This window comes from Vipera berus (genome assembly GCF_964194415.1).
Source record: "Vipera berus genome assembly, chromosome: 14".
Classification (NCBI taxonomy): Eukaryota; Metazoa; Chordata; class Lepidosauria; order Squamata; family Viperidae; genus Vipera; species Vipera berus.
Genome location: NC_138217.1, coordinates 14,140,903 through 14,168,349, shown reverse-complemented (window position 1 = coordinate 14,168,349; position 27,447 = coordinate 14,140,903). Strand labels below are relative to the sequence as shown.

Sequence of the window (27,447 nt, the reverse complement as noted above, 5' to 3'; positions counted from 1 at the left end):
TAGGGATGAAGCACCCACAATGTCTGGTGGCAAGCTTTTCCACTGGTTAATTGTTCTCACTGTCAGGAAGTTTCTCCTTAATTCCAGGTTGCTTCTCTCCTTGATTAGCTTCCATCCGTTGTTTCTTGTCCTGCCCTCTGGGGCTTTGGAGAATAAATTGACCCCCTCCTCTTTCTGGCATCCCCTCAAATACTGGAATGCTGCTGTCATGTCACCTCTGATCCTTCTTTTCTCTTGACTGGCCATATCCAATTCCTGCAACTGTTCTTTGTATATGTTTTAGTCTCCAGGCCTTTAATCCTCTTCTTCTTTGCACTTTTTTCAAAGTCTCAACATCTTTTTTGTAATGCGGTGGATGCAGCATTCCAGGTGTGGCCTTACTAAGGCATCATAAAGCAGCACTAATACTTCACGTGATTTTAATCCTACCCCTCTGTTCATACAACCTGACTCTGCCAGCGAGGCTCTCCTGAGTTTGAATGAAGGCAGAAATGCAGCAGGACACACAAATGGCAGACCAACCGGTGAAGGCCGAGTGGTGGTCCTCCTCCTCCAGTTCCTTCTGCAGTGAGGTCGGCCTGGCGTTAGGTGGGTTCCTGGGGTCTTCTGCCTTTGCCTTCCTTGTGTCGCGATCAAGTGGCAGCTGCGATGCTGAGGCTCTTTGCGAGAAAAGTACACGTCTAATTCAAAACAGTTATGTTAGACCATATAAATTTATTTAGTGCCATAAATTACATAATTGAATTTTTATTTCCTTCATATATTTGAGTGAAATAACTAATATTTTGAATCTGCTTGGCCTGCATATGTCTTTCACAGGAACATATTTTCTGTAATATTATGCCTGTATAAAGCTGACATTTAAACGGTTTAATAAATGAGCTGTTGTTTGACTTGTTTCAGATTCAATACATTCTGGTACATTAATAAAATATATTTCAGAAAGCAGCTCAATAGCCCAAACCCTTGATTTATTAGCGATACTTTTGCTATTAGGGGGACAGATATTCAAAATGTCATTAAGGTTAAAATAATAATCAATCACACTAATTAGGCTCAATTTTTCATATGCAAATATAATTAAGCATACATTTCTCAAGAACTTTAAAGAGAATGACTGAAACTGGGGATAGGATCCTGGGGTGGGGGGGCGAGATCCAGTTTGCACTAATGGAACAGCTGTTTCCCCACTTAAATCTGCAACCAGATTGATTTGGCACTTTGCAATCTGCCAAAACTCAGGCCAAAGAGCAGGTAGCGTTCAGGTGAAGCTGCTTAAGGATGAAGCTGGCTCAAACAGGTGCAGAGCAGACTTCACAAGCGGCTGGTTTGGGTTCCTTTGGGGAGTGGTAAACCATTTCTGCCCCTTCCTTACCCCTCCCTGCATTGGTGCTGGGCTGGGCCAGGCCACGTGGCAACTAGGAGTCCAGCCTGACCGACTGGGAGGCTGCTGGCCTTCCACTGCGTGGGCCCATCCCAGCCCTCTAGCTGCCTTGTGCCAGAGCCCTTTTAGCATCCGCTGGAGACGAAGGGAAAAACCCACCGAAGCTTCAGTGCCCGCCTGGGGCTTCTCGGGGGTTGAAGGGGCAGGGGTGGGCAGGGCACTCGAGGGGCATGGGCAGCCTGGCATCTGCCTGGACAAAAGGTGGCAGCTGCTCCCCAGGAGAACCAGTCATTCCTTGGATCAGGGACTCCCTCTTTCTTTTGTGAAGAGAAGGGTTAATAAGTGATGTTTATTTATGAACTTGGAACATTACTGTTGTCGGATAATTTGAATACATGCCTGGGTTATATGTGTCTTCTTTACTGCATACTATAATTTCATTTTTAAAGCTTCCCGAGTGCCATCCTTTGAAAATAATGCCACAAATAAGGAATAAATTCTTTCTTCAGCTGTGTTGGGTAGAGCTACCCAGGGACTGAGCCCCCTTGTTCTTCCAGAAGCTTTGTGGGCAGGTCTGTCTTGGCTTGGGGAAGGGTCAGCACATGTCTTAAAGGGGGGGCATTTGCTCTGAACACAGGTCATTTCAGGCAGGCCAAAGAGAGGAGGAGCAGGAAGCAGAGGCTTTCTTTTTGGAAGATCCTGGCGTTTCTCCTTCCAGCTGTTGGCTTCTGTGACCATCTCCCGAGTGCCTCTCTTCAGCCGGAGGATCTGCAAAGGCAGGGAAGGGCTGGGGAATTCAAGCTCCTCCCCACCCGTCTGGGAAAGCCTGCGAGCAGGGAGGAAAGGGCTTCCCGGGGAGATCCTGGGGAAAGGGCTTGCACCCAAGGCCAAAGGCAGCTGCCCAGAGAAAGGAAGCCCCAGCTGAACCCCCCCTCAACTTTCGGGCCCACCTGCTCAGACGTGGGTTCCCACCTTGGGGGTGAGGGTGGGCATTGGAGGCCAGGGCAGTCTCCTTTTTTCTCCGCTGGCAGCTCTCTGCAAGCCTCAGCACTTCTCCCCAGGAGCCCCTTCTCAGCCTCAAAGCCGGGTCACGCAAATTGACCCCGAATGGGAGGAAAATGCCGTTTGAAAAGCAGGTTTGTCCCTCTAGGAAAATGTCCTCCTTCCTTTGGTCCACGATCCATCATCCCCTCTCCTCCCGTCACCTTCGTCTCTGGCTCCAGGCAATCCATCTTGTGGTTAAAAAGAAAAAGATTGATTCTCACAAAATGCCATTTTCAAGCAAGACAAATGGAAAGGGGCCCTTTGGAATCATAGTTGCATTGGGTGTAGGAGGGAATCCGCACAGGATCCCAACTGAGAGTTACAGGCAGATCGGTCTCTGGGGGATCCAGGACGGAGGCTCAAATAGTCAGAAAGAGCATTTAAAACGGCCTGCCCCCTTTCCACAACCTCCTGGGGAGATCAGTGTTTGGTGAGGAAAGCACAGAGGGGGCTAAAATAATGCCAGGCCTGCCCTGGGCTGAACTAGCAACCCTGATCTGGGAATCCCCCTGCCCACATCCTGGCCCCCTTCATCCTCCTCCTCCCCCCAAAAAAAAGAGCCAGAGAGAAAGATTCACCAGAAAGCCCCCTCCCCAGCCAAAGCCTCATTCCTGTTCAACCAATTCCAGAACCTTGCCTTGGATCGGATGGCAAAGGCAGGAGGTGCAGACCAGCCAGGGCTGCTCCCCATATTAGCCTTGGCCAAGATGGCGGCCAGGCCAGCTCCCTCTCAGCTGATCTTGGCTGCAATAGAGACACAGGATCCATTCCTTGGAGACGGGGAGATGGCCTCAACCGCTGAGGCTGGCAGAGGGCCGCGTTGGCCAATCCTAGATCCTGCATGCTGGTAGAGCAGTTCCATGAAGCCCATGGCCCCTTCCTCACCTCGGCCACCCATGGGGAGCCGAAGACGGGCAGAGAGACGTGTCCCCAGTCTCTGCCCAGGAGGGTGTCGGCTGTCCTTGCTCCCTTGCCGGGCAAAGGAAGTGCAGCCTGATTGGGATGCGGGGATGCGCTTCTGCTTCTCTCTCTAATGAGACAAAATAAATTTACACCGTGTCATCCCCCCTCCCCCCTCTCCAAAGCAGAGGCAGTTTTTACGCCGTTTAGACAACCTCCGATCTCGCCCCAGTCGCACGGCTCTTGCAAGCTGACTGCATTTTTATGAGCAGGCTTGTTATATGCCAGCAAAGTATGCAAAATATGTCAGGCCCAAGCCGAGATCGGAATCAAAATGACTCTAATTACGTGTAATAATTTTTGCATCCCTGCATAAAACAAGATTTGGCTTTTTATAAGAGAGAGAGAGAGAGAGAGAAAAGGAATAATGCCTTCCCAATAGTGGAAAGAAAAGTCATTTAGTGGGGTTCGGGGGGTGGGGGACAGAAGATTTGGACGGGTGTGGGGGCCAAGGGCTTCTGCCACTGGAGGTGGCTGCAATGACAAGGAAGGGCTCCTGGGCAGAGCTGAATGCCCCAGGCTGGCCTTTCGGTAGGCTGCCTCCTGGCCGCCAGGGCTTCCTCGCCCAGTTCTGGCCCAGGCGGAGCTCAGTGCAAATGGAAAGGTGAGCCGCTTGCTCCCTTGCGGAAACTGGCCTGGATCTGGCCTGACCTCTGACTGTTTCTGGGGTTCTGGCGAGTTGTCCAGCAAGAAGGACTTTAGTCCTTTAGAGATGGGATTACTTTTGAAACACCGTTGCAGATCTGAACCAATTTCCTCATGGAAAAAGATTTGTTCCAGCAACTGTGATTGTGATTAGTAGAAATTCCGGGGGGTGGGGGCAGAAAGCACGTGGCATTCTGAATGCAAATATGTCCTATTTACATAAAATATTAATCCAAAGATGAGGTTTCTTCCTTGCATCTTTTTACGAATCGGCTGTTTACATAATGGCTGAGATGGTTGAATTGTTTCAATTGCTAGAGAACCCTTTGGCAATTTTTAACCAGGGGGGCACGGCACATTTATGGCACAATATCTCTGTTGTTGTGCATAATGCATGCTCACAACACACACTGAATTGTGTTTAGATGAGGCAGGTGAAATACAGCTGAACAGGATGAGCGTTATGACATCTTACAATGCCCACTTGGTGAAAAGAAGACGCCCGTCTGCGGAATCCCTGGCGGCCCTTTCAGAGTCCCGGATGATCTTCCTTGAAGCTCACTGGAAAGATGATGGGGTTACTGAGGAGTGGAAGAGGCCGGCTCTCCCATTGGCTGGACTCCCCTCCCCATGGCAAGGGGGACCTCCTCTGTCTGACAAGCTGTCCAGGCTGGTCCTCTGTCCCACAGCATTCTCTGGACTCCAGATCACTTCTAGCATCAACCCCGTGATTTGATGGCAAAAAGGAAGCAAAGTGGGAGGCTTCAATACTTTAAGGCCTTGGGCTGCAGAGAAAATATTCCCTCCCGATTTATGACAGGATGGAGATTAAAGTAATTAGAAAAGGTGGGTAATTCTTTCCTGAAATAACCACGTGTGGCACTGGGACAGCTGCACTGATCAATCCTGCCCCTCCTATAGAAGATGCAGGAAAGCCACTGCTGCATCTCCTTGGCCAAGAACGACCATAAACACAGGAGATTTTTTAAGAGCAGGCGGCCTCTGGATTCCCCACTCTCTCTCCTCTCCAATTTTCTAATGTTCTTGCAGCTGCTCCCCCCACCAGGCAGCCCCCCTGACGGGAGGCTCTCCTGGGCACCGCCCCCTTCTCTGGCAGGGCATTTGGGGGTGTGGGGGAGGCCTCACCCCAAGGGAGACTCTCTCCAGGGTCTCCAAGAACCAAAGTTTATTTTTTTATTTATTTATTTTAATTCCATTTATATCCTGCCCTTCTCCGAAGACTCAGGGCGGCTTACAAGCTTAGCAGTAGCCTTCATTCTATGTATATGCCTGCTTATTAGGGCTTTCACACACACCCCAAGCGGCATTATTACAAAGTCAGCTTAATTGCCCCCAACAATCTGGGTCCTCATTTTACCTACCTCGGAAGGATGGAAGGCTGAGTCAACCTTGAGCCTGGTGGGATGCGAACCTGCACTAATTGCAGGCAGCTGGTGTTACTTAAGGAGGCATTAGCCCACTGCTCCACCAAGTTGCTCCAGTCACCCTCTCAGCCCTCCCTGGATGCTTTGCTGCTGTGTGTCCAGTTTAGTGTTGCTTCCTCGTGATCCATCTCAGCCTGGATGGACACTTGGCCATCATCAGCTTCGGCCCAAGCTGCCCACAACCTCCCGTGGTTCGGACTCATCACTCCAGTCCAAGGGTTCTGGAGCCACGCGGAGCTCTCCAAGGTCCTGAGCTCCCGTGGTGCTGCCTCTCTCTCTCCCCCCCCATTGCTCTCAGTCAAAGGTCGAGCCGAAGCCTCTGAAGGAGGAGGCCTTCCTCCCTCTTCTCTCAAGGGTACCCAGACTCCTGCCTTGTTTGGCCCTTCCTGCATCCTCCTGCTTGGTGGAGGCTCCCCTCCGTCTCTTCAGCCACCTTCAGCAGGGTTAAATTCTCAGGCTGGAGGAAACCAAACCCAGCCTTCTCCCACTCTCCCCCCCCTTGCATATTTCGCCTCTTCAGAAGGGTGTCTGCAACTTTCTTCCTGTGCCTGAATGGGTGAGAATCTCTTCAGAAATAGCATCCACCGCAGCCTTCTGCACAAGGCCCTCTTGGGCACGGATGGAGCCCACTCATGCCCCCAACCCAGACCTGGTGCCAGTCCTTGTGCCACTTCTCTGGCCCGTTTCTTAAGCAGCACCTCTGCTATTGGGAGGACCCCCAAAAGGCATTCTAAGAGATTTGGAACCAGGCAAAGGATTTCCCAGAGGGACCGGCCACGTGCCTTTTTGGCTCGGGAAACCCCCAATTGTTCTGGTCAAGCAGGCTTGTGAAATCAAACTTGTAGGGCCTGCTTATCCAGCGAGGGAAACACAAAGAAGCCGAAGAAGGTGGGATAATGAATGTTGAGCGTTGCAGGAAGGGAAAGTAAGTCTGCCGTCTTCAATCCTGCAGCAGCTTCTTCAAAAGAGCCAATATTCCAGCCACCCTCCTTTCAGGCAGGCAGAGACGCTTCGCTGTCACCCAAAAGAAGTGCCTGTCTTCTTCCAAGCTGCACGGAGGCATTCAATTTGGAGTCAATTTAAATTTCAATTGTCTGTGAAATCTAAATCAATAGGCTATAGTTCAATGGTGCTTTAATAAAATGGGACATAACCGAGGACTCGCTGGGGGATTTGGTATGATAAGACATTGCAAAAAGCCTCCATGGCATAATAGTGGCAGGACCATTAGAGAACGATGTGGCGCAGATTCTGCTCCCCAGGAGGCCCAGAGAGCCTGCCCCACATGTCCCCCTGGGGAGCAGGGAGGGCCCTCTGGAGCTCAACTGCTCTTGGGGATGAGCAGACCCAGGACCCTGGGCAGAAGCATCCTGGTACCCCATTCAGGAAATACAAGGCAGGTAGAGGCTTAGATGGCTCTGTGTCCTGCAGCCTTGTTAGAGCTGAAATTAAAATGTCACCCAGATTTCAAATCTGGTAATTGGAAAAAACAAACAAACACCGGCATCTAGAATACATGAAATGTAACATTTCCCGTATTTTATTTACTTACCTTCTGTTACTGAGCTCTCTCGAAAGAATCCTGAATATGGTTTTGTTGATAAAAATTGTGATTTCTAGTTCAGAAATTAAATGCTCACAGAAGTCAGAAAAATGGTCTACTTTTTGTTTTCATAAAGACATTGGGGAAATCCTTCACTAGCCTTTGTGTGTTGCCCACCCATTGTTGTGGGTCTTTCTGGAGCCCAGTTCCGGGTATCCTTTGTGCTGGGGAAACTGCAGGCACACGGGTGTTTTCACACTTCCAAGCCATGCTCCGCAACCGCTGGACAGTTCAGCAGATTTCACCTCTGAGCATTGCAGCCGGTGGCTTCCACCCTTCCTTGCTGAGTAATATCACTGTCCAGGCAGAGCAAGTGCCCCAGCCGTGGTTCCATTTGCCTTTGACTTGCCTAGAGAAGGGGCTCCAGAGAGGGCAGCCAGCATGGCCGTGCGTTTGGGGCTGAGTTGGCCAAGGGAGGTGGGCAGATGCCTTCCCTTCAGCCCCCTCCATCCCAGAGGATGCCAGAAGCAAACGTCTCCTCCGGTGGGGTTTCTTTCAAGACCCCGAGCGAGAGAGGGCAGGCAGGAGTCTCTGCTCTGCTGGCCAGCTGCCCAGATGGGCCCTTCCAGGTGGCTCCTCTCGGGCCAAAGACAGGAGCCAGGCAGGCCTGATCTGGCTGGGCAGTAAGTGACGCTTAGCTGCTCCTCCTGCCGTGCATCAGCCGCCACTCACATCTCTCCTCCTAATTTATGACTTTTATGTCACTCTGAGCTGCTCCCAAACAGCATTATTTAACTTTATTTGCATTTAGTAATAATTCACTTTTTCTCGGTGCATTGCAAATTATCATAATCAGGCTGGAGATGAGATTGAATTTCATCAACAGCACAGGGGCTTCTCCCTCCCTGCCTGCCTCCCCCTCCCTCCCGTGGCAGAGACGCCTGGAAATGCCTCTGCACCCAGGATGGATTGGAGGTGGCTGTTTTTTGCCCGCAGGGGCCAGGTGGTGGACAAAGTGGTGGACCGGGCAGGGTCCTGGCCCAGGGAAGGACTTGGCTTCAGCCCAGCATCAGACTGGATCCTCAGACCAAATCTCCAAATCTGCTGCAACGTCACACGTTGTGCCTCTTTGTTAAGCAAAGGAGCAAGATTTGCTGCTCTTACCTTCCTATACTTGAAGGTCTGAACAACCCAGAACGTGTCTCTTCTTTGTAGGAAAAAATATATAACCTTGTTCAACAAGGCTGTAAGCTGTTTGTTTCTCCAAATTTACTAAATTTACTAAAGCAAGCAAACAAAAAAGAATAAAAAATAATTTTCTGCACAGCCTATTTTTGCTTGAGAAAAAAAGTGGCTGGGGAGGATGCCAGGGTCTTCCCTTTTCCCCCTGGAAAATCAAAATGTCATGCCGTTTAATTCTTCCCAACTCCACTGAAGAGGCTCCAGAGTCCTCTTGAGTCAAATGAAACTTTTAAAAGTCTTGTTCTTGAGAATGCCAGAGACCCGGAGGGCAGCTGGAAAACAGCCCTGGAAGAAATACAACTAGCCTTGTGCAAAGCCCTAATGAGAAAAAGAACAAGTGGAGATGGAAGCCTAACGAGAAACGCTGCACAAGAAAAACTACAGCTGCCTTGGCGGGGCGGGGAGAGAGAGAGAGAGAGAGAGAGAGAGAGAGAGAGAGAGAGAGAGAGAGAGAGAGAGAGAGAGAGAGAGAGAGAGAGAGAGAGAGAGAGAGAGAGAGAGAGAGAGAGAGAGAGATGTGCAACCAGCATATTGATCAGGGCCAGAGAAATGAGAGGAGAGACTGAAGGGGGGATAAATACCGGGGAGATAGCCAGCGCCAAGCCTGATGAAAACAAGGGGGAGGGGAGGGACGCAGCTTAAATCAAAGAGCAAGCCCACCAAAGAGATGCTGTGATAAAAGGATTTGTGGGGCAAAGGGAGGACAAGGAGGAGGGGGCTGGCCTATCTCCTTGGGGTCCAAGGGAGGGGAGGGGGAAGCGGGCACATGCCAGAGGAGCCCACTCCCCAGGCCTTGTGATGAACATCATCTCACAATCTAAAACATGAAATCGGAAACAACGCTAGCTAATATATTTAAAAACGTTCGCTTATGTAGAGAATCAGTAATAATTGTCAAAATGGGCATTGATAGGGCCAAGGTTTAATCCAGAGATTCAATTTGAAGCCAATTCGATCAAATCTCTGAATTGAGTCAAATTGTTAAATCAAATCAAATCACATGCACAAAAGCCTCTTTTTTTCCTCCCTGCATTGAGTTGGAAAATCAAATCAAAACAATTTTCTGGATCAATTTGAAGTGTCAAAATAGATCAAATCAGTGACTTGATTTGAAGCAGGTCACAGCCAATCTACCTCCCCCCTTAAAGGCAGCCGAGGGTGAGGACCAGAGTGGCCCTTCCAAGAAGGCCAGAGACCCCGGTGACCCACCCCGGGCTAGCCCACCTCCACGGGCTCTTGAGAGGATGATGCCCACCAGTTTCAGTCCTCTTTTCATCCTTGGGGCCGAGGACAGAGATCCAGTCAGTTTTCGATGGGACTCAGAACTGAGCCCGGATCTCCCCAATCCTCGGTCAACACCGCAGCCGCCCGTGGGCAGGACTGAGTTGTGCCAGCATCTTTCCTGGCTTAGCAGTTGTGGGGAGGGAACCTCGGAGCAGCCTGGAGCCCAGGAGACCCTCCTCATTTTGAGAACAGCTGTGATTGGCAGAGGGAGGGCAGCCCAGTGAGGGGCCTCAGCCAATCACAGCGCTTATCACCCGTTGCAGATGCATACTCAGGAGGGTCAGGACTGTGCTGGCCATCAGGCTCTCTGCTGCAAATACTGAACCCAGGGCCTTCTTGACCCAGACACACACGCGCGCACACACACACACACACACACACACACATCCCGCGGGCTGAGGAGGGACCCAGAACACCCCAAGATGCAAAGAGGATTTTCTGCTGCCTCCCAGCAAAGGCAGAAGGATGCAGAGTTAACAGATATTACTCCCCCACCTCGAAGATGACCCCAGGCGCATGCCACCTTCAGAATCAGACCTTTTCAGCAGCCTGGCTTGTCCACTCAGCAGAGTGTCCTGCAAAGCCTTTTCAAATTGAAATGGTGATTGGCTGGCCGAGGTTAATAGGAGTGTTGGAAAATAAATAGGTTATTGATTGATAATAACAATACGCTGACTGCAGCCATAATTCCTGGCCTTCTCTGACCCGATATTACAGAAAATCCAGTTAGCATCTCATTATGACCAGCTGGCTGAGGGAGGGGGTATTAATGAGGAGATGAGGGCCAAGGAAGAGGAAGAGGAGGAAGGCCACAGGCCGGGGTGGGGTGAGAGCCAGTCTCACCCCTAGTTATTGTGGGTGAACTGCAGGTCAGGCAACCCCCACCCCTTCTGGCCAAAGGATGGGCCTGGACAGAGCAGCCCCACAGGCACCGCAGGGCCGCTGACTTGGTCCCTCATACTGTCTCAGCTGGTGCAACCCAGGTGCCGGTGGCGTCTCCAGTTCTTGGGGGATAAACGGAGGCAAACTCAACCGGACAACGGTTTGCTGGGCGACAGCGCCCCCTCGCCAAGCCGGAGACCCTCCTGCCCGCGCCCCAAACGGGCAAAGCCCCGGGCCTTCCCCAGCGGAGAGGAAGGGGACCGCGGACACGCAGCTGAAGCAGGCGAGGCGAGCCGTTTCCTTGCCTAAGTCGCCACCTGGCGCCCGAAGTGCCTGCGTGGCGGCCTTTCCCTCCAGGGCTGCCCCCGCCCTCCTCTGACAAAGGGAGCCCTCCAAGGGGAGAGCCAGACACCCCCCGAAGGAATGGGGGTCCCATGACAGCCCCGGCACCGCCCGCCGGGGTGCAGTTCACTCGCGATCGAGGGCTCAGCCGGGATCTCTCCCCCCTGGCTTCGAAGCCCGGTTCGATCAGCCGCGTCGGGTCGGCATGAGGGGTGGGCTCCACGTGGGGCGAGACGGGCCCGGGCGGCGCGTGGAGGGCCGGGCTGCTGTGCCAGCTCATTCCGGAGTGGATGAGAAGAGGAAGGGTGGAGGCGGTTCGGGGGGTCGAGGGAAGGGAGAACGCCTTCCTCGGGACGGGGGAGGGGAGGCCCGGGGCGCAGCACGGGCGGCAGCTGCTCGCATGGGGCGGGCGGGCCGGGGGCGCGGCGGCGGTCGCTGTCCAGGCACGCTCGTGACTTCCAGCCAGGAGGCACGAAGCTTGGACTTCAACTCCCAGGAAGTTTTGGCTGCCGTGCGCGATGGGCAGCGAAGTCCCAATCTAAAGAATCCAAAAAACATACTCGGGGCGGGCGGGGCGGGGCAGAGGGCATCCTCCGGGCGTCACCGCACCACCGATTTGCACCTCAGCGACGTGCGGACTGCACGCCTGCAACACAAGACTAAGCTCTCAGGGCATTGTGGGAGATGTAGTTCCTTCGCGAGGGGCTCGCCTTGCCTCTGAAAACTACATTTCCCAGAATCGGCAGGTTGCTGTTCGCGAGGGCACGTGACCGGTGGGCGTGGCTCTGGGTGATTTCAGCCCTGGAGTTCGGGGCCCCGATCCTGGGAGAGGGGGGCGCCTCCTCGCCTGAGGGCCGGGAGAGGAGGGGGAGGGGGAGGAAGGGGGCGGCGATGCTCCAAGCGCCTCCTTCCGCGCGCTTCGCCTCTGCCCGGGAGAAACGCTCTCGACGGTCTGCGCCGGGCCGCCTGTCCGGCCCCCTTCCTCCTCCGCTGGCGCCCGGAATCGTAAAAGGCGGCGCAGCCTTCGCAGCGCCGCGATTCTGCCGCCTTCCCGGATCGTGTCTGTCGTTGGGACGGGCGCTTTGGCCACCCCAGTCGCGATGCGGGCGCTGCCGTGAAGCCGCCCCCTCTTCCGCCCCCTAGGCGTAAGAGCGGGGATCGGCCCAGCGAGCCCGCCTGGTCCCGACAGGCCGGGGCCGCGAGAAGTGCGCCCCTTCCTAGCTGGGCGGGCTCCTCCCTCCCCGTCCGCGCCGCTGCCCTTCCGGCCTCACAAGGCGCCCCTTGCTAGCTTTGCCCTCGGCCTCGCTCGGATATGTTCCCGGGAGGAGGTCAGCCACGCGCGGAGACCGGTGGGACCACAAGAGCCTCCCGGCGGCCAGGCGGCCTCCGCCAGCTGCGGGGTCCGCGAGGGAGGCTGCGGGGAGCGAGGCTTTGGCGGGGTCCGTCCCCGTCCCGGCAGGGCCAGCTCAGCGCCACCTGCGCCCGCCGCCGCCGCGCGAGTCCCCCGGGCTGGGCGTGGGCGGGGCGCCCGTCCCCTCCTCCTCCTCGGTGCGCGTGACGTCTCTCGGCGCCGGCCGGGCAGCGGGAGGAGCGAAGCCGCCCGGGGCTGCCTGCGCTCTCACTGGCCGAAGGGGGCTCCGCTACCGGCGCGGCTCGAGCGGTGAGTACCCCCGGCGCCCCCCGCCTCGCTCCCTCCTCTCTCCCCGGCGAGGGTCCCCGGCGCCCCCTGCCAGCTGGCGCCCTCCCTGTAGAAGGGGGCCGGGAGACGCTCGGCTCCGCAAAGGTTTTCTCCCGGCACCGCTACTGACCCGCTTTGCTTGCTCCGATGGCCTCGGCCGGTTCCCCGCTGGACCTCGGGTGCCTCCCCGACACATCCCCTTAGCTTCCCCTCGCCGCCGCGAAGGCCGCTTGGGTAGTGCCTGGTGGACCCGGATGCAGCTTCTGTGCGCTTTCCAGCTCGACCCCCAATCTTCAGTTCTTCTTCCGAAAGGACGGTGGTCCTGTGTATGGAATGAACCCAGTAGGGTCCAGAGATACAGTGCTCCTGGCTCTGGAGGCTTCCTTCGATAGGTCCCCCTTCCGCAGGACAAATATCCCCTCTCCCCATCAACCAGATACGGTCTGCTTAAAAGCAGAGGTTCAGGGACTGGTTCTGGACATCGGAACAGAGCGGCCCTTCCACCCACCCGCATCCCGGCTGACTTTAGCTCCTGTGAGAGGGCTTTGGCTTGCACGGTGTGGAGAGTTGGGGGTCAGGTTTTCCCCGCTCTTCTTCTCTGCTGCCACCCCCTGGCCAGCATAGCAGACCCCAGGAGTTGCTTTGCCTTTGGGCAAGAGCGGGGGGGGGGGGGGAGTTTCCTCTGGGTCTCCTCCCAGCTTCCACTACCACTCACCCACCCACCCACTGCCGTTTTGAATCTTTTTTTTCCATTGCCGGAAAATTCATTTTGCATCCAAAACAGCCCAACTGGACAGCCTCCTCCTCCCTCCACCTTCTCTCTTTCCTCTTTGGGTATTTGTGTGTGTGTGTGTGCGCACGCGCATCTGCTCATGTATGTAAGTGTCCCTAAGCTGCTTTTGAACAACCTACATAATACCCGCATGGTAAATGGTTAGTTGCTGCAGCACCGTTGGAGAAAAATGACAGGCAACCTTGAGGGAAAATTATTTTTATTTGTTCTTTATAAATAACAGGTGAAACGGTTGCCCAAACCTTGCAGTTGATCCACACTAGAGATGGGCTTCAGCCCAGATCTTGGTGGGGCTTCAGTCCTTCAGGAGTAGATGAGACCTTTGTGCTCACCCCTGCCACGGATGCTAAGATGCAGAAGGGGCCCCCAGGCCTACTGCCCCTTTTTGGCACCCTTGGAACCAGCCATGAGCCACACTGGAAGGCCATTTGCAGGAAAAGTGCTCTATTTTAGAGAAGGCTGAGTCAAACTGAAGACCAAAACCCACAAGTGTGGTTTCGTAACTGGCACAGGAAACTAATTTTATCTCTTCCTCAGCTGCTGCAGGCCCGTAGCTCTTGATTTCCTGTTGCAGGCAGAGGGAGAGCCTGAACTGTTCTCAAGGCATCCTCCTCCTTGCCTTCTCTTCTCTGGGGGCTCTCCAGGGCTGCCACCTGGCCTCCTCCTGAGCCCCTTTCCACCCTTCCAAAGGGCCAGGTGTGGAGGGCAGGGCTCCCCAGCAGAGCAGCATCTGTTTGCCTCCTTGAGCTTTCCTTCCCTGCCCCTGGACAGGAAGCTCTTCAGCTAAGTGGGCTCTGTTTAGTAAACACTGCCGTGCCTGGAACCAACTAGGCAGGCAGCTCCCTCCCACCGCAGGCCGTGGTTTTCCCACATGACCATGGTTTAGACGTTTGTATTCATTTTGCAAGGCTTGGACACAAACTCGAACCCCAGACTCCCTCCAGGCTTGGATGGGCGGGGGGAGGGTGTGCCCTGGAGCCCACATTTCAAAGTACTTTCTCCCCCATCCACGCCAGTCTTTGCCATGCAGAGGCTCCTTCTGGCGCTTAAGAGCAAATTGAAATGCCCTCCTTGACATTACAAGAGCTCCCGAGGCCTTTTGGCAGGCGTGGGTGGCTGAGAAACTGCCGGCCTGAATCACAGTGGTGCATCCGGCTGTGTGGCTCACAGTCCCTTAGCAACTAGCTCGATGGTTCCAGAATGCTGATCCATGAGAGGGCCTTTCTTTTTGCTGGAACCGAGAGCAGGAGTGTGCCACAGTGAGAGCTGAACTGCTCAGGGAGCCACCCAATGAAGGCAGCCTGCCTGCCCAGCAAGGGCCAAAGTTGGTGGCCTTTGCCGAGTGATGCTCCCTCTGGGCTTCTCCTGCCAGAAGCACCGAGGAACGGGGACGGGAGGGCCCATTCTGGCAGGAGGCAGTTTCCAAAGCATCCCAGCCTTCTCATTTTGTGGGCAGAGTCTGTCCAGGCACTGCAGCTGGCACTCTGTGCGTCCTTCAGGAAACTGGTGTTGCACTTGAGGGGCGCCACCAAGGTCCCAGACCGGTAGCATTGCAAGCCTGGCCCGATCCTTCTCATTTGGCTTTGGCTGTCTTCCCTTTATCCCCAGGGAGCCTGGGAGTCCGAACACAAGCTGGACTTTCAGCCGGCTGGCCTGAGAGTCAGAAAGAACCTTTGGGTGCCAGTTGCTCAAAGTTAGAATTTAACCAATAAACACACTTCTGCACACCCCTCTATTTTTTTCAATATACTTCAAATGCTGGGTAAAATTGTCTTTTACTCCTGGGGGAATATATACTCCCCCTGACATGTGGTGTACTGCTTGATTCCTTAAATGTTCTGGATCGAACCTGTTGTGCTATAATTAATCTCTTGTAAGACTTCTATGGTCTGTGTAAGCAGATATAATTAACCTTAACAGGTCTCTCCAGATAGTCTGAACTCGTAGAAACACCTTTTATATAGAAATACCTTTATTGCCACTGGGTTGGCAAACCTAAAAAACCCCTCTCCCCCTTCAACCCCCCTGCCACCACCCGATGATGCAGATGGCACCTTTGGCCTCTTCTGAAAATGCGGCGGACGGCAGAGTTCCTTGGATTCTGCAGGACAGAAGTTTCCTGTTTACCTAATGCAGCAAATTAACGAGCAGCTGCCTTCTGCAGGATTGAGCAGCCTTTTTATCTAGGCCACCCAGCGTGTGCGTGGATGCATACGTGTGCATGCGTGCTCATTGTGTGTGTACCTAGCCTTGGGGGGGGAGGGGTCTGTGGGGCTCTCCAGCTGCCTGGCTTGATGAAGCATGGCCGCCTGTCTGTTGTCATGGCAACAGGCTCATTCTTTGTCCCCGAAACAGGCTGTGTCTTCCAGCTTGGCCTGGAATGCAGCCTTAAGCCCAGCTGATCCCACAGGGTGCCCAGCAGCATCAGGTGGGGCTTCTGCACGGGAGGAAGCTGTCCGGAGCCCCTGCAGGAGGCAGGAGGGACCCAAGCCAGGGAGCTCCAGTGCAGGATGCGGCCCCTGCAAAGTCTCTGCCTGACCCTGTGCTTTCCTTCCCCAGGCTGGACTTCCCTGATTTGGGGGTTCGTGGTTGTGCTGAGAGGGAGCAACGAGCGAGCAGGAAAATGAACTCCACCAGGGAAGGTGAGCCATAAGAGACTCCCCTGATGTCTCTCAGCCACGGTGGATGAATATTTGATGGCCCCCCCAACCCCCCCCTCAGGCCCGTGTTTTGTGCCATTAATATTTGATCACCTTCAAAAGCTGCAAGGAACTGTTAATGGAGGCTGATTGGCATGGAAGAGCAGCAAGAAGGGAAGGAGGGCGGGTGGAGGCCTAGTGAAATTGGGCAAAACGTCCTTGCTGTGTCGGTCCTGAGGCTGGGATCTTAGGCTGCCCTGCCCAGCAATCCGGCCAAGAGACCCTTTCCCAGGAAGCCTTGCTGAAGAGCAGCGAGCGGGGGGGGGGAATACTGTGGAGCTCCCCTCTGCTCTCCTTCATGGAGGCAGGGTGGGCTCTGCCCACCAAGAGGGAAGTCAGACGATTAAAGACCCTTCCGCTATTGTCCCAGCAGCATCCAGATGTTGACAGTGGCGCGACCGCTGGTCCCATGTGGAGGAGGCGAGGATGCGGCTGACCGTGAGACGAGTGCTGATGGTGGTGGGCTTTGCCATCGCCCTGATGGTCTCCGTCCAGCTGGGCCAGCAGATGCTACAGTGCCAACAGATCCTGGGGCAGGGCTCCAGCCGGGCACTGATGCGTCCTGAGAGCGAGGAGCTGGTGATGCTCGACGCCAACCGAGTCGAGTATCGCTACAGTAAGGAGATGCCGCTCATCTTCATCGGGGGTGTTCCTCGGAGCGGGACCACCCTAATGCGAGCCATGCTGGACGCCCACCCGGAGGTGCGCTGCGGGGAGGAGACGCGCATCATCCCGCGGGTGCTGGCTATGCGCCAAGCCTGGTCCCGATCCGGGCGAGAAAAGATGCGCCTGGACGAAGCCGGGGTGACGGACCAGGTGCTGGACGCAGCCATGCAGGCCTTCATCCTGGAGGTGATTGCCAAGCATGGGGAGCCGGCCCGCTACCTCTGCAACAAGGACCCCTTCACGCTCAAGTCCTCCATTTACCTCTCCCACCTCTTCCCCAACTCCAAATTCCTGCTGATGGTGCGCGACGGGCGGGCTTCCGTCCATTCCATGATCACCAGGAAGGTCACCATTGCCGGCTTTGACCTGCGGAGCTACCGGGATTGCCTGACCAAGTGGAACAAAGCGATCGAGGTGATGCACTCCCAGTGCCTGGCCATCGGGCGGCTGCGCTGCCTCCCCGTCTACTACGAGCAGCTGGTTCTGCACCCCCAGAAGTCTATGCGGGCCATCATGGACTTCCTGGGCATCGCCTGGAGCGACGCTGTCCTGCACCACGAGGAGCTGATTGGGAAGCCCGGCGGCGTCTCCCTGTCCAAGTGAGGGGCTGGTTGGGGATCACCACCTGGTTGGGCTGGATCGGGTCGGGTGCAGTTCTAATTCAGGGGCTGGAATCCCCTTGAAGGTCTGGGGTGCATGACCAGGGTGCCCCCCCCCCAAAAAAAAATTCAGGCGCAGGGGGAGACAATCCTGCAGTTCCACCTCCTAAGTTTTTGCAGATTTAGCTTGCAAGTCCTCGGGCTGACCTTGATCTGCAGGAAAGCCAAGCGCAACACACAAATGTTTCTGGTCTCTGCACAGGATCGAGCGATCCACGGACCAAGTGATCAAGCCTGTGAACATGGAGGCCTTGACCAAGTGGCTGGGACACATTCCGGAGGACGTAGTGCAGGACATGGCTCAGATTGCCCCCATGCTGGCCAGGCTGGGCTATGACCCCTATGCAAACCCTCCCAACTACGGTAGCCCAGACCCCCTGGTGATCAACAACACCCACCGGGTGAGTGGCGCAGGGTCCCTGCCCGGGCTGGGTCTCCCGGCCTGATTGGCATCTTCCTCCCTTTGGCCGCAGGAAAGGGGCTTTCCACACACAATCCAGATTATTGTAAACCCCTCCTAACTCAGAACTAGAGAAACAGTCTTTTTCCTCACTGAAAGGGGGGGAGGCAAGCCCATCTTTTCAATGGTGAGAGGCTGACTGCCTGGCTGAGCAAAGGGCTGCAGGGCCCAATCCTGCTGACCCGGCTGACTCCGTGCTCCTCTTTGCCAGGTCCTGAACGGAGACTTCAAAACACCTGCCAATCTGAAGGGACACCTTCAGGTCAGCTCCTTCGCCTCCGTCCTCCTCCCAGGCTGCAGAAATGATCCTAATTCAGCTAGGCATAGTCCTTTGGGGTCCACCAGCATCCTCTCCCCAAATGCTTTCTATTTCTGGGGCTGGGTAGTTTTCAAGGGAGGGGACTAGGAGGACGCCAAAGTAGGGGTGCTCCCCTCTGCACCTTCCATTGAGAGGATCCTGTCAGGCAGTGCCGCCTTCTCTTCTGGGTGGCTTTGCCCTGTCATTCTTTTCCGACTGTTGCATCTCCCCAGAGACTACAGCTTAAATCACTTTGAGATTTGATATACGAATTTCCTGCAGCCAGGAATAACTAATCCAATAGTAAGTATCCCTTAAAATATTTTGACTAACTTTGCTCCTATCTGGACCTGTTTGGAAAGCTAGAAACCCCAGACAACCGGTGCAAAAGTGAAACTGCCCAGCTCAGAAGCCATTGACCTTTCCTCTCTGTTTGATCTTTGCAGGGGACTCCGAACACGACTGCTTTTCACTGACCAACTCAATGATTTCCAGGTACGTCTTGGCGTGTCCCAGCAGATCATGTCTCCAACTCAGGTGGGGCTACACAGGAGCCATCCTGATGCTGGGAGGGCGCTTCTCCAGGGCGTCATCCTCTCAGCCCTGGATTCACACCAAAGGAGGAAACCCTGGTCTGCCTCGCTTAAAGACCGTGCTTGGACACCGTCCAGGAGTAATTCTGCTTTCTTTTAGGTGCAAATTTCTTCCCCTTGTTCTGAAGAGAACAAAATTTGCAAACAACGAGAGTGGGGATCTGTTATCCAAGCATATTGCTTGCTACAGATATTGCCAAATCAAGTGTTATCTGTGAAATACTTTTCATTTTGTCATTAATTTGTCAAGTTTGGACTTTCCAGTTCCGGGAAATAAGTCACGTACCAAGTTTGGACACTGCTCTGCAGTCATGTATGTAGAAATAAAAGGAACCATAAAGAATATTGGAGATTTTATACTTGTCTGCGGAATAGGTTTTTCAGGCTCTGTGTAAAACCATCTTGTAATTTTTGTTCTTTAATTTGCAAAGTAGCTGTTTGCATATCCTCTTTAGAACGCTTTCGGTCTTACTGACACTTGTCTCTTTTAATTCTCTCTTCTCTGTAATTTACCAAATTAAACAGGTTTATTTATTAATTCTGATATAGATGTAGATAGATATAGATAGCCTCTTTCAGATTTTATTCTTGTGAGAGAACAGTTAAACCCTGTTTTAACTGAGAACTTTTAAAATATCGGAGTAACTATCGGTACTCCCTAGAATGGGGATGTTCCTATTTGTTTTCTTGGCATGCAGTTACAGAACAGGAAACGTGCGATCTCTTGGCATCCCAAGTGCGATGGCCGGGCTCAAAACCCCAGCCAGCAAACGTTGCTTGCTTCGGTCGTGCTTCAAAGGGAACCCCAGAGTCTGCGGGGTAACCCGCCTAAGGTTGGCCTGGGGAAGGAGCCCAGAGCTCGGGCAAGGGCGAGGCAGAGCCGCAGCTGGATTCTGTGGGGGAAGAAGGAAGGAATTGTGTCCTCCAGGGGTGGCAGAATCCAGGAATCAATCAACCAGCAGCATTCCAAGGAGGGGAAGCCAGACAGAGCTGGGGGGGGGACGGGCTGGGGGGTCCGGCCGCCTTCTTGGCAATTGCAAGACTCCCCCACGAAGCGGCTTAAAGATCGTCGGTCTCCCCTCCCGTCCCTGCGGCCGCCTCCCCGACACCCCTCCCCCGCCAAACGCCAGCGGAAGCGCCGCTCTGCGCACGCGCAGGCTGCCGCAGCACCCGAGCCGTCCCGCCGGGTCACCGAGATGGGGAGAGAGAGCGGCCGCCTCCCGCGCAGGCGCAGGCGCTTCCCTGGGCGCCGGAAGCCCCGGAGGGCGGGCGGAAGCGGGCTGTGGCGGCTGCGCTCGGTGGTTCCGGCGCTTCTCGGTGCCCCGCTAGCATCATGTCGCTCTCGCACCTGTACGGGCGCGGCGGCGAAGCGGGCGCGGAGGACGGCGGCGTGGAGATGGAGAGCTTCGAGATCAGCGAGTGGGACCTGCAGAACGAGTTCAACCCCAACCGGCACCGGCACCGGCAGACCAAGGAGGAGGCCATCTACGGCCTGTGGGCCGAGCGCGACTCGGACGAGGAGAGGCCCAGCTTCGGCGGGAAGAGGTGCGGGCGCGGGGCCGGGAGCGGGGAGGGCTGGGCTCGGGGCCCCCTCCCTAAAAGCCCTCCCTCCCCCCCAGGTCCCGGGACTACTCCGCCCCGGTGAGCTTCATCAGCGCCGGGCTGAAGAAGGGGGCGGCGGCGGCGGAGGAGGAGGAGGAAGGCCCCGGCGAGGACTCGGAGGAGGAGGAGGAGGAGGACGGGGAGAGCGGGGCACGGGCGGAGGAGCCCCCCAAGGAGGCGGTGCCGAAGAAGCTGAAGACGGTGAGCGGGGCCGGGGCGCCCCCTTCCCTCCGCCGCCCCCCCCCCGTGCTCATCCTTTCTGTCCCCCTTCTGAACCGATGCAGGGCGGCAACTTCAAGCCCAGCCAGAAGGGCTTCGTGGGCGGCAGCAAGTCCTTCGCGGACTTTGGCAGCTGGGAGAGGCACACTAAGGGCATCGGGCAGAAGCTCCTGCAGAAGATGGGCTACGTGCCTGGCCGAGGGCTGGGGAAGAACGCCCAAGGTAGGCTGGCTCTCCCTCAAGCCCACCTTTGCCTTAGTCCCTCTTTTGCATTACAGCTTCTCCGAAAACCACGTGCTTATCCATGGCCGCCCCAAATTAGCGATTTATAAAATTCAGGGGATAGGGCTGGAGGGGACCTGGGAGATCTTCTAGTCCAACCCGCTGCCCGAGGCAGGAGACCTTATACCATCCCAGAAAGGCGGTTGTCCAGTATTTTCTTGAAGACCTTCAGCGATGGAGCCTCTCAACCCTGGGAGGCAAGCCGTTCCCTTGGCGTCTGCAGGGAGCTCTCTGTTTTGCTAACCCTGAAGAACTTTCCTAGGTATCATCAACCCCATTGAGGCCAAGCAGAGAAAAGGCAAGGCAGCGATTGGGGCATACGGCTCGGAGCGAACCACACAGTCCTTGCAAGATTTCCCCATTGTTGACTCTGATGAGGAGGAGGAGGAGGTATGACCCCGTGTTCTCCTTTGCCACGTTAGAGCTGGCGTGGGAGAAGGCTCTCTCCCCCCCCCCGGCTTTGTAGTAAAACAAGGACGTCTGGAATGTCTTCCTATGCTTCTATATGGTAAATTGTTTTTTCTGCGTCCGAGTGGTTCATGCCAGAGGTTTCAGGCCTGAGGCACAGTTTGCACAGCTCGATGTTACACCTGCAGGTCTGGGAGTTCCAGTCTGCCTCCTGCTGTCCAGCATAGTCTGCAAGGAACACCTCCTGTCTCTTCCCACCTCCTTGGGGGAACAGCAGCCCCCACCCCATGCGACCTCCCGCTTGATCTCAGTAAAAAAAATGGGTGCCTTGTGGGTTGCGCACTGCCTGCCTCTGTTTTTGACATCTCTCCCCTCCCCCCCCCAGGAATTCCAAAAGGAGCTCAGCCAGTGGCGGAAGGACCCCAGCGGGGGCAAGAAAAAGCCCAGGTATGCCTACAAGACGGTGGAGGAGCTGAAAGCCAAGGGCAGGGCAGGCAAGCCGCTGTCTGCCCCTCAGAAGGAGCTGGCACAGGTCAAGGTGAGGCGGGGGATGGCAGCAAGGTGGGTGGGGGGCGGAGGAGGAAGGGGGGGGCTAAGCAGTCCTGCTCCATCCAGGGAAGACAGCAACGAAGGTTCTGCCGTGGACTGAGCTCGCAGCCTGCCTCGGCCTTTGGCTGTGGAATGGATGGCAGCAGCAGCAGCCTAAGTTTGCTTATTACACACTTATGCCACCCGTCTTCCCTACAAGATGACTCTGAGTTGGCAGTCCTCCACTGTGCCCCTCCGCCTCCTCACTCCGTGGGGTTTCTCTCTTGGAAGGTGATTGACATGACGGGCCGGGAGCAGAAGGTTTACTACAGCTACAGTCAGATCAGCCAGAAGCACAACATCCCAGAGGACGGTCCTCAGCAGCTGCCTGCCTTGGGCAAGGAGGCCAAGTCGCAGAGCTTCTCCCTGCCGGAGCTGGAGCACAACCTGCAACTGCTGATTGACCTGACAGAGCAGGAGATCATCCAGAATGACCGGCAGCTGCAGTACGAGCGGGATATGGTGGTCAACCTGAGCCACGAGATCGAGAAGATGGAGACGGTGCTCTTGCGGGAGGAGACCGACATCCGCAACCTCGGCGAGGTGCTGGAGCTGGTGGAAGAGTGCGAAAGGCGGATGCAGCCCAACTGCGAAGACCCCCTGACTCTCCCCGAGTGCGTCAAGATATTTGAGACCCTCCAGGATAAGTACTACGAGGAGTACCAGATGTCAGACCGCGTGGACCTGGCCGTGGCCATCGTCTTCCCTCTGGTCAAGGACTACTTCAAGAACTGGGATCCCCTCAAGGTGGGGCTTTTGTGGGCTTCCGAGTGCAGCTCCGAACGAGCTTCTGAAGGCTTGGGGATGGATGCGCCTCTCACCAGGCCTGGGATTGGGGCCACATCTCTCCCTTTTTCTCTGCAGGACTGCACAGCCGGCACGGAGATCCTGGCCAAATGGAAAGCCTTGTTGGAGAACGATCGGTTGCTCTCCCACAGCGCACAGGACCTCGGCTCAGATGCCTTTCACAGGTGAGCCTCCAGCAGGGAAGGGCAGACAGGCCCTTCCCCAGAAGAGCCTTTAATCGGGCCGGTTTGGGCCCTGAACTGCTCGCTTGGGTCCTCAGGTTGATGTGGGAAACGTGGATGCCGTACGTGCGAAACATTGTGGCCCAGTGGCAGCCCCGCAACTGCATCCCGATTGTGGACTTCCTCGACAGCTGGAGGCACATCGTTCCGATGTGGATCCTGGATAACATTCTGGACCAGCTGATCTTCCCCAAACTGCAGAAGGAGGTGCGGTGGGCAATCCCTCGGGCTGCTGAGGGGAAGCTGGGAAGAGAAGGAGAAGCTGCTTCCTTGGCCCCGGGCTCTTCGCTTCTCCTCAGGGCTTCCTCCCACCCTTGCCTTAGGTGGAGAACTGGAACCCGCTAACTGACACCGTGCCCATCCACTCGTGGATACACCCCTGGCTTCCCCTGATGCAGGCCCGGCTCGAGCCCCTCTACTCGCCCATCCGCAATAAGCTGTCCAATGCCCTCCAGAAGTGGCACCCCAGCGACTCCTCGGCCAAGCTGATTCTGCAGCCCTGGAAGGAGGTTTTCACCCCGGGCTCGTGGGAGGCTTTCATGGTCAAGAACATTGTGCCCAAACTGGGTGAGTCCCTTTCTCAGCAGAGCAGGGGAGAGAGAGAGAGAAAGCCCTCCCCCCCCCAGGCAGGCAGGCAGGCTGTTAGCATCTTTTTTCAGGAACATGAATGTGGGCAGGGATGGGTGGTCTGGCCCTGAAATCCCAGATGTTAAGATTCTGGCCGGCAACTGTCTATCTGGCCTTGGCAAAGGAAGGCCGTTGCTTTCAGCCTTCATCTGCCGCGGATCAGGGCCAGCTTAGCCGTCAGTCGATGATCCCCATGTGGAGATTTAGAGCCGAGGCAGGAATCATCCCCCCAAAGGGAGAAGACAGCTGCCAGCTCCAGCTGTGGCTCTTCCTTTTCTCCTCCCTGGTCCAGTTTTTGGGGTCCCCCTGCAGCCCCCCCAAGATTGTCAGGCTTTGGAAAACTAAGCAGTTATTTTAAGCGATGCAAAATATAAAGGCTGGACTGCTTATGGGGGAGCAGCTGTGCTGTGCCCCCCAGGAGGTTGAGATAATGACTGGTGGCCTTTCCTGCCCATAGGCCTGTGTCTCAACGAGCTGATCATCAACCCCCACCAGCAGCACATGGACGCCTTCTTCTGGGTGATGGACTGGGAAGGGATGATCTCTGTCTCCAGCCTGGTGGGACTCCTGGAGAAGCACTTCTTCCCCAAGTGGCTCCAGGTGGGCGGCCCTCGGGGACTGGCCGGGATTAAGAGCCACCATGTGCCCCAAGCGGTTGGGGCCCTAAAGCCACTGGGCCTCTTGGTCCCTCAGCCTTGCTGCAGAAGGTGGCCCTTCCTTCCCTTGTTCAGGAGCATTTCCTCGGCCTTTGAACTCTTGGGTTGCCAGGGGCGGTGTGGAAGGGCCCCTAAAGTCCGTGGTCTTCTCCCTCCCTCCCCCCACAGGTGCTCTGTTCTTGGCTCAGCAACAACCCCAATTATGAGGAGATCACCAAGTGGTACCTGGGCTGGAAGTCCATGTTTTCCGACCAGGTGCTGGCCCACCCCTCCATCAAGGAGAAATTCAACGAAGCCCTGGACATCATGAACAGAGCCGTTTCCTCCAGTGTCGGTGGGTGCCGTGGGGGCTCTCGGGCACACAGGCCGATGCTTCAAGACGGGACCCTTGGCCGGGTCTCAGCCAGTCACGGGGGAGGAGGGCAGTGCAAATGTGGGGCTGCATGCTCTCTCTCCTCATCCCTTTCCTCCTCTCTTGCCAGGGGGCTACATGCAGCCCGGTGCCCGGGAGAACATCGCCTACCTCACGCATACAGAACGCCGGAAGGACTTCCAGTACGAAGCCATGCAAGAGCGCCGAGAAGCCGAGAACATGGCACAGCGCGGGATCGGCATGGCTGCCAGTTCTGTGCCCATGAACTTCAAGGACCTGATCCAGACCAAAGCAGAGGAGCACAATATTGTCTTCATGCCCGTCATCGGCAAGCGGCATGAGGGAAAGCAGCTCTACACTTTTGGGCGCATCGTCATCTATATTGACCGGGGGGTGGTCTTCGTGCAGGGTGAGAAGACCTGGGTGCCCACCTCTCTGCAGAGCCTCATCGACATGGCCAAGTGAGCGGGGGGGGGTGGGGGGGGTGCTTAGGGCCCCTTGTAAAAGAAAACCAGGCTGGAAAGAGGCAGCCCTGACGAACAGACTTTTATCTGTGAATGAAGCACCTGCTTTATCCTCTTGTTTGTCTATTAAAATGCTCAAAACTGCCCACCCTTCAGTGGGGGGCAGATCATTGAAGGGGCTTGAGAAAGTTAGAAGAGTAACGGCTGTTAATAAAAGGCACAGAGTTCAAGAGATTTTTTCTTAATGATTACAATATAAGGTGTTAGTTGATCCATGGGTTTGACAGCAACCCAGTTCCCCTTCCAGTTTCGGGGAGAAATCCTGGCATGGTATCCTGGAAGGAGCAAGACCTACCATCATTGTTTTCCATCCCCCCCTCCCAGTACTTCCTCAGCAAGAAGCAAGAGTTGTGGGATTTGTGGGGAGGGGCTCACTGCATTGCATGCCCTCGGACTTTGGGCTCCATTGCTGCGGCTCCCTCCATTTCCTGTGCATGGGGGGGGGGGGTTATTGGGGTTTGCTTCTGATGATTTCCAGCTGAGTCTCTTCTGGGTAAAAGGGCTCCGGCTGGCAGGCCCAGCAGTCCTGGGGGAGGCCCCTCAGTTTCTCCAGAGGAAAGCGGTGGACGGATGTGTCGTTGAAGACATCGGGGTGGAGCGGGTGGGGCGGAAGGGCTTCCTCCTGGGACGCCTCCAGCACCTGGTCGCAGGTGAGCACAAGAAGAAGGCGTCGGGTTTAGGCACACTGGCAGCCAGAGGCTAGAAGAGCTAACCGGTGGCCGAACACCGAAGGCCATCGGGAACGACTTCAGCTCTTCCCACTGCAGGACCTCTGCAAGGCCACTGGTCACCCAAGGATCATCGTGACTGAGCGCTGGCCCCATGGCTTCTGGCTTGCAAGTTCTGAAGGGGGCTTTCAGATTCTAAAAGTGGGGGCAGACGGGCCCCTCCCGCCAGAGCCAGAGAGGAAGACCCACCTTGGCAATGTAGCTGTAATTCTCACGGAAGACTTTGGCCAGCAGCCTAGAATGGGAATGGGGGGGGGGGGAGAGACGGGATATTAGAAAACGTGGAGGGCAGGAAGCAAAACTCGGGCAGGTCTTTGTGCAGCTTTCAGCCAAGCTCCAGGAGGGGAGCGAGGAAAGGGCTGGCCAAATCAGCAAATCACACCTTTGCAGTGTGGGAATCCACAGAGTTTGGTTCAACAGGCCAGGATTGCACAAACTCAGCCAGGGCCTGACTCCAGCCCCCTCCCTGCCCAGCGCGTACCTCTCCTCAAAGCCCCTGAAGCTGTTCCCTATGACCACCATCTGGGAGAGCGCCTCCACAGACCAGTTGCTCCACAGCAGGTTGTTGTACAGCGCCTTCCCGCAGTGGATCATGTAGAAGAGCGTGGGGCCCTCGATGCTCCGTTTCCCCTCCTGGGCAACAAAGGACATGCCAAGGACTGCAGAGCCAAATTCAGGGAAGAGACCCCGATTGTGCTGGCAGGCACTCTGCACGCTGGCACGCATGCTCACCCCACCCCACCCCGCCCAAGTTCACCTCATTCCACTGCAGCACGGTGAGGCCGAGGCCACCCAGCACCTCAGTTTCCAGGGTGGAAAAGATGGGGTCAAAGATAAAGCACATCTCTGGGGGAATCTGCAATGCAACAGCAGGGAGGGGGCTGACTCGAACTCAGGGTCTCCCCTGCCCTTCCCCTCCACCCCCACCCCCAGCCGGCAGCCCCAACCTTGAGCTCTTCCAGCAGCAGCAAGAGGAAGGCCAGCTGCAGGCGCGCCTTGCCGCACGAGCAAAAGTTCCCGAGGCCGTAGCACACACACCGCAGGCCCCCCGCTCTGCCCACCGGGCCCGTCGGGTCCGATTCTCCCGGAAGGGCCTCCTGCAACTCCCCCAAGGCTGCAAAGGCGTTCTGCTCGACTGTCAGGGGGGGCCCGAGGGACTTCAAGATGGATCCTGGATGAGGAGGAAAAGATCAAGATGGGTCTGGGGAGATCAGGCCAGGACCCGAACGCTCCCCACCCCTCCCAGGTCATTCTCTCCCCAAGCAGGCTCCATCCTCCTCGCCCACCCAGCGCTGCCCTGTGGAGGGGGTCGGGCGGCGGCTGAGCTAGGGACTTGACTCTGCCGGGCAGGAAGCACGTTTTGCCGGCTCCGCTGCTGCAACCAAGAAGGGTCTCCGGGAAGGGGAGTCCCCGCCCCCCAGCCCCGGCCGCTTCCCCGGCTGCGGCGGTCTGGGCAAAGCCTCACTTCGGCTGGAGTCCCAGAAGTCGGAATCCTTCAATTCGGAGCTGCCAAAGAAAAAGAAGAAGGGAGGAACTCGGGGCTAAGACGGAGATAGACTGCACCTGTCGGTGGAAGCTCCATTCCCACCTCTTCCCCTTTTTGCTTTCTTTTGTGGGGTCCTTACAGCGCCTCCTGCAGCCGCCGCCTCTGCCGCTCGCCCGCCGCCGCGGGGCTCTCGTCCTCGGCCGCCCCCTGTCTCCCCCGCCGCCGCCGCCGCCGCCGCCGCCGCCGCCGCCCTCCTCCCGCGCAGCCCCCATCCCCGGACATGCCACCACCGCGGAAGCGCTAAACGCG

At 56.0% G+C, this 27,447-nt stretch overlaps 3 protein-coding genes and 1 long non-coding RNA gene across 11 annotated transcripts; 2 read left to right on the top strand and 2 right to left on the bottom strand.

Annotated features, from left to right (window-relative positions):
• Window positions 1–694: 694 nt before the first annotated feature.
• Window positions 695–12,841, bottom strand: LOC308674636. Of its 3 annotated transcripts, XR_014027940.1 has the most exons (3): window positions 12,580–12,841; window positions 2,357–2,616; window positions 695–2,152 (listed from the first exon to the last, which is right to left on the bottom strand). It is a non-coding gene; the product is annotated as an uncharacterized lncRNA (long non-coding RNA). The 3 variants fall into 3 exon arrangements; XR_014027939.1 differs by having other exon boundaries at window positions 695–2,616; XR_014027941.1 differs by lacking the exon at window positions 12,580–12,841 and adding an exon at window positions 4,509–4,538 and having other exon boundaries at window positions 695–2,616.
• TPST2 (tyrosylprotein sulfotransferase 2) lies at window positions 11,961–19,270 on the top strand. Of its 6 annotated transcripts, none has more exons than XR_014027938.1 (7): window positions 11,965–12,431; window positions 15,802–15,884; window positions 16,315–17,206; window positions 17,469–17,667; window positions 17,938–18,327; window positions 18,471–18,519; window positions 18,718–18,734. XR_014027938.1 is itself a non-coding variant. In XM_081339292.1 (7 exons), exons 3-6 carry the CDS (start codon window positions 16,368–16,370, stop codon window positions 18,498–18,500), a joined length of 1,119 nt encoding a protein of 372 aa, XP_081195418.1. In that variant the 5' UTR covers window positions 11,968–12,431; window positions 15,802–15,884; window positions 16,315–16,367; the 3' UTR covers window positions 18,501–18,519; window positions 18,718–19,267. The 6 variants fall into 6 exon arrangements, 3 of the variants coding, with proteins under 3 accessions (XP_081195417.1, XP_081195416.1, XP_081195418.1); XM_081339292.1 differs by having other exon boundaries at window positions 11,968–12,431; window positions 17,938–17,988; window positions 18,718–19,267; XR_014027936.1 differs by having other exon boundaries at window positions 17,938–18,519; window positions 18,718–19,270.
• A 609-nt stretch (window positions 19,271–19,879) lies between these two features.
• TFIP11 (tuftelin interacting protein 11) lies at window positions 19,880–25,096 on the top strand. Its single transcript, XM_081339402.1, has 12 exons — window positions 19,880–20,162; window positions 20,237–20,420; window positions 20,504–20,660; window positions 20,983–21,110; window positions 21,514–21,666; window positions 21,948–22,463; window positions 22,581–22,687; window positions 22,783–22,951; window positions 23,068–23,311; window positions 23,829–23,971; window positions 24,196–24,361; window positions 24,510–25,096. Exons 1-12 carry the CDS (start codon window positions 19,951–19,953, stop codon window positions 24,863–24,865), a joined length of 2,535 nt encoding a protein of 844 aa, XP_081195528.1. The 5' UTR covers window positions 19,880–19,950; the 3' UTR covers window positions 24,866–25,096.
• Window positions 25,090–27,420, bottom strand: SRRD (SRR1 domain containing; the record flags this gene model as incomplete). The annotated part of the gene is made up of 7 exons (XM_081338807.1): window positions 25,090–25,564; window positions 25,842–25,887; window positions 26,134–26,285; window positions 26,410–26,508; window positions 26,600–26,823; window positions 27,118–27,158; window positions 27,278–27,420. 7 exons carry the CDS (start codon window positions 27,418–27,420, stop codon window positions 25,373–25,375), a joined length of 897 nt encoding a protein of 298 aa, XP_081194933.1. The 3' UTR covers window positions 25,090–25,372.
• Window positions 27,421–27,447: the final 27 nt, after the last annotated feature.

Bases quoted from the DNA above. Each gene is read 5' to 3' on its own strand.
- TPST2 (XM_081339291.1), top strand. From the start codon at position 16,368: ATGCGGCTGACCGTGAGACGAGTGCTGATGGTGGTGGGCTTTGCCATC. The intron at 17,207-17,468 runs GTGAGGGGCTGG...GTCTCTGCACAG, and splicing joins GGCGGCGTCTCCCTGTCCAA to GATCGAGCGATCCACGGACC. The intron at 17,668-17,937 runs GTGAGTGGCGCA...CCTCTTTGCCAG, and splicing joins TGATCAACAACACCCACCGG to GTCCTGAACGGAGACTTCAA.
- TFIP11 (XM_081339402.1), top strand. From the start codon at position 19,951: ATGTCGCTCTCGCACCTGTACGGGCGCGGCGGCGAAGCGGGCGCGGAG. The intron at 21,667-21,947 runs GTGAGGCGGGGG...CTCTCTTGGAAG, and splicing joins AGGAGCTGGCACAGGTCAAG to GTGATTGACATGACGGGCCG. The intron at 22,952-23,067 runs GTGCGGTGGGCA...CCCTTGCCTTAG, and splicing joins TCCCCAAACTGCAGAAGGAG to GTGGAGAACTGGAACCCGCT.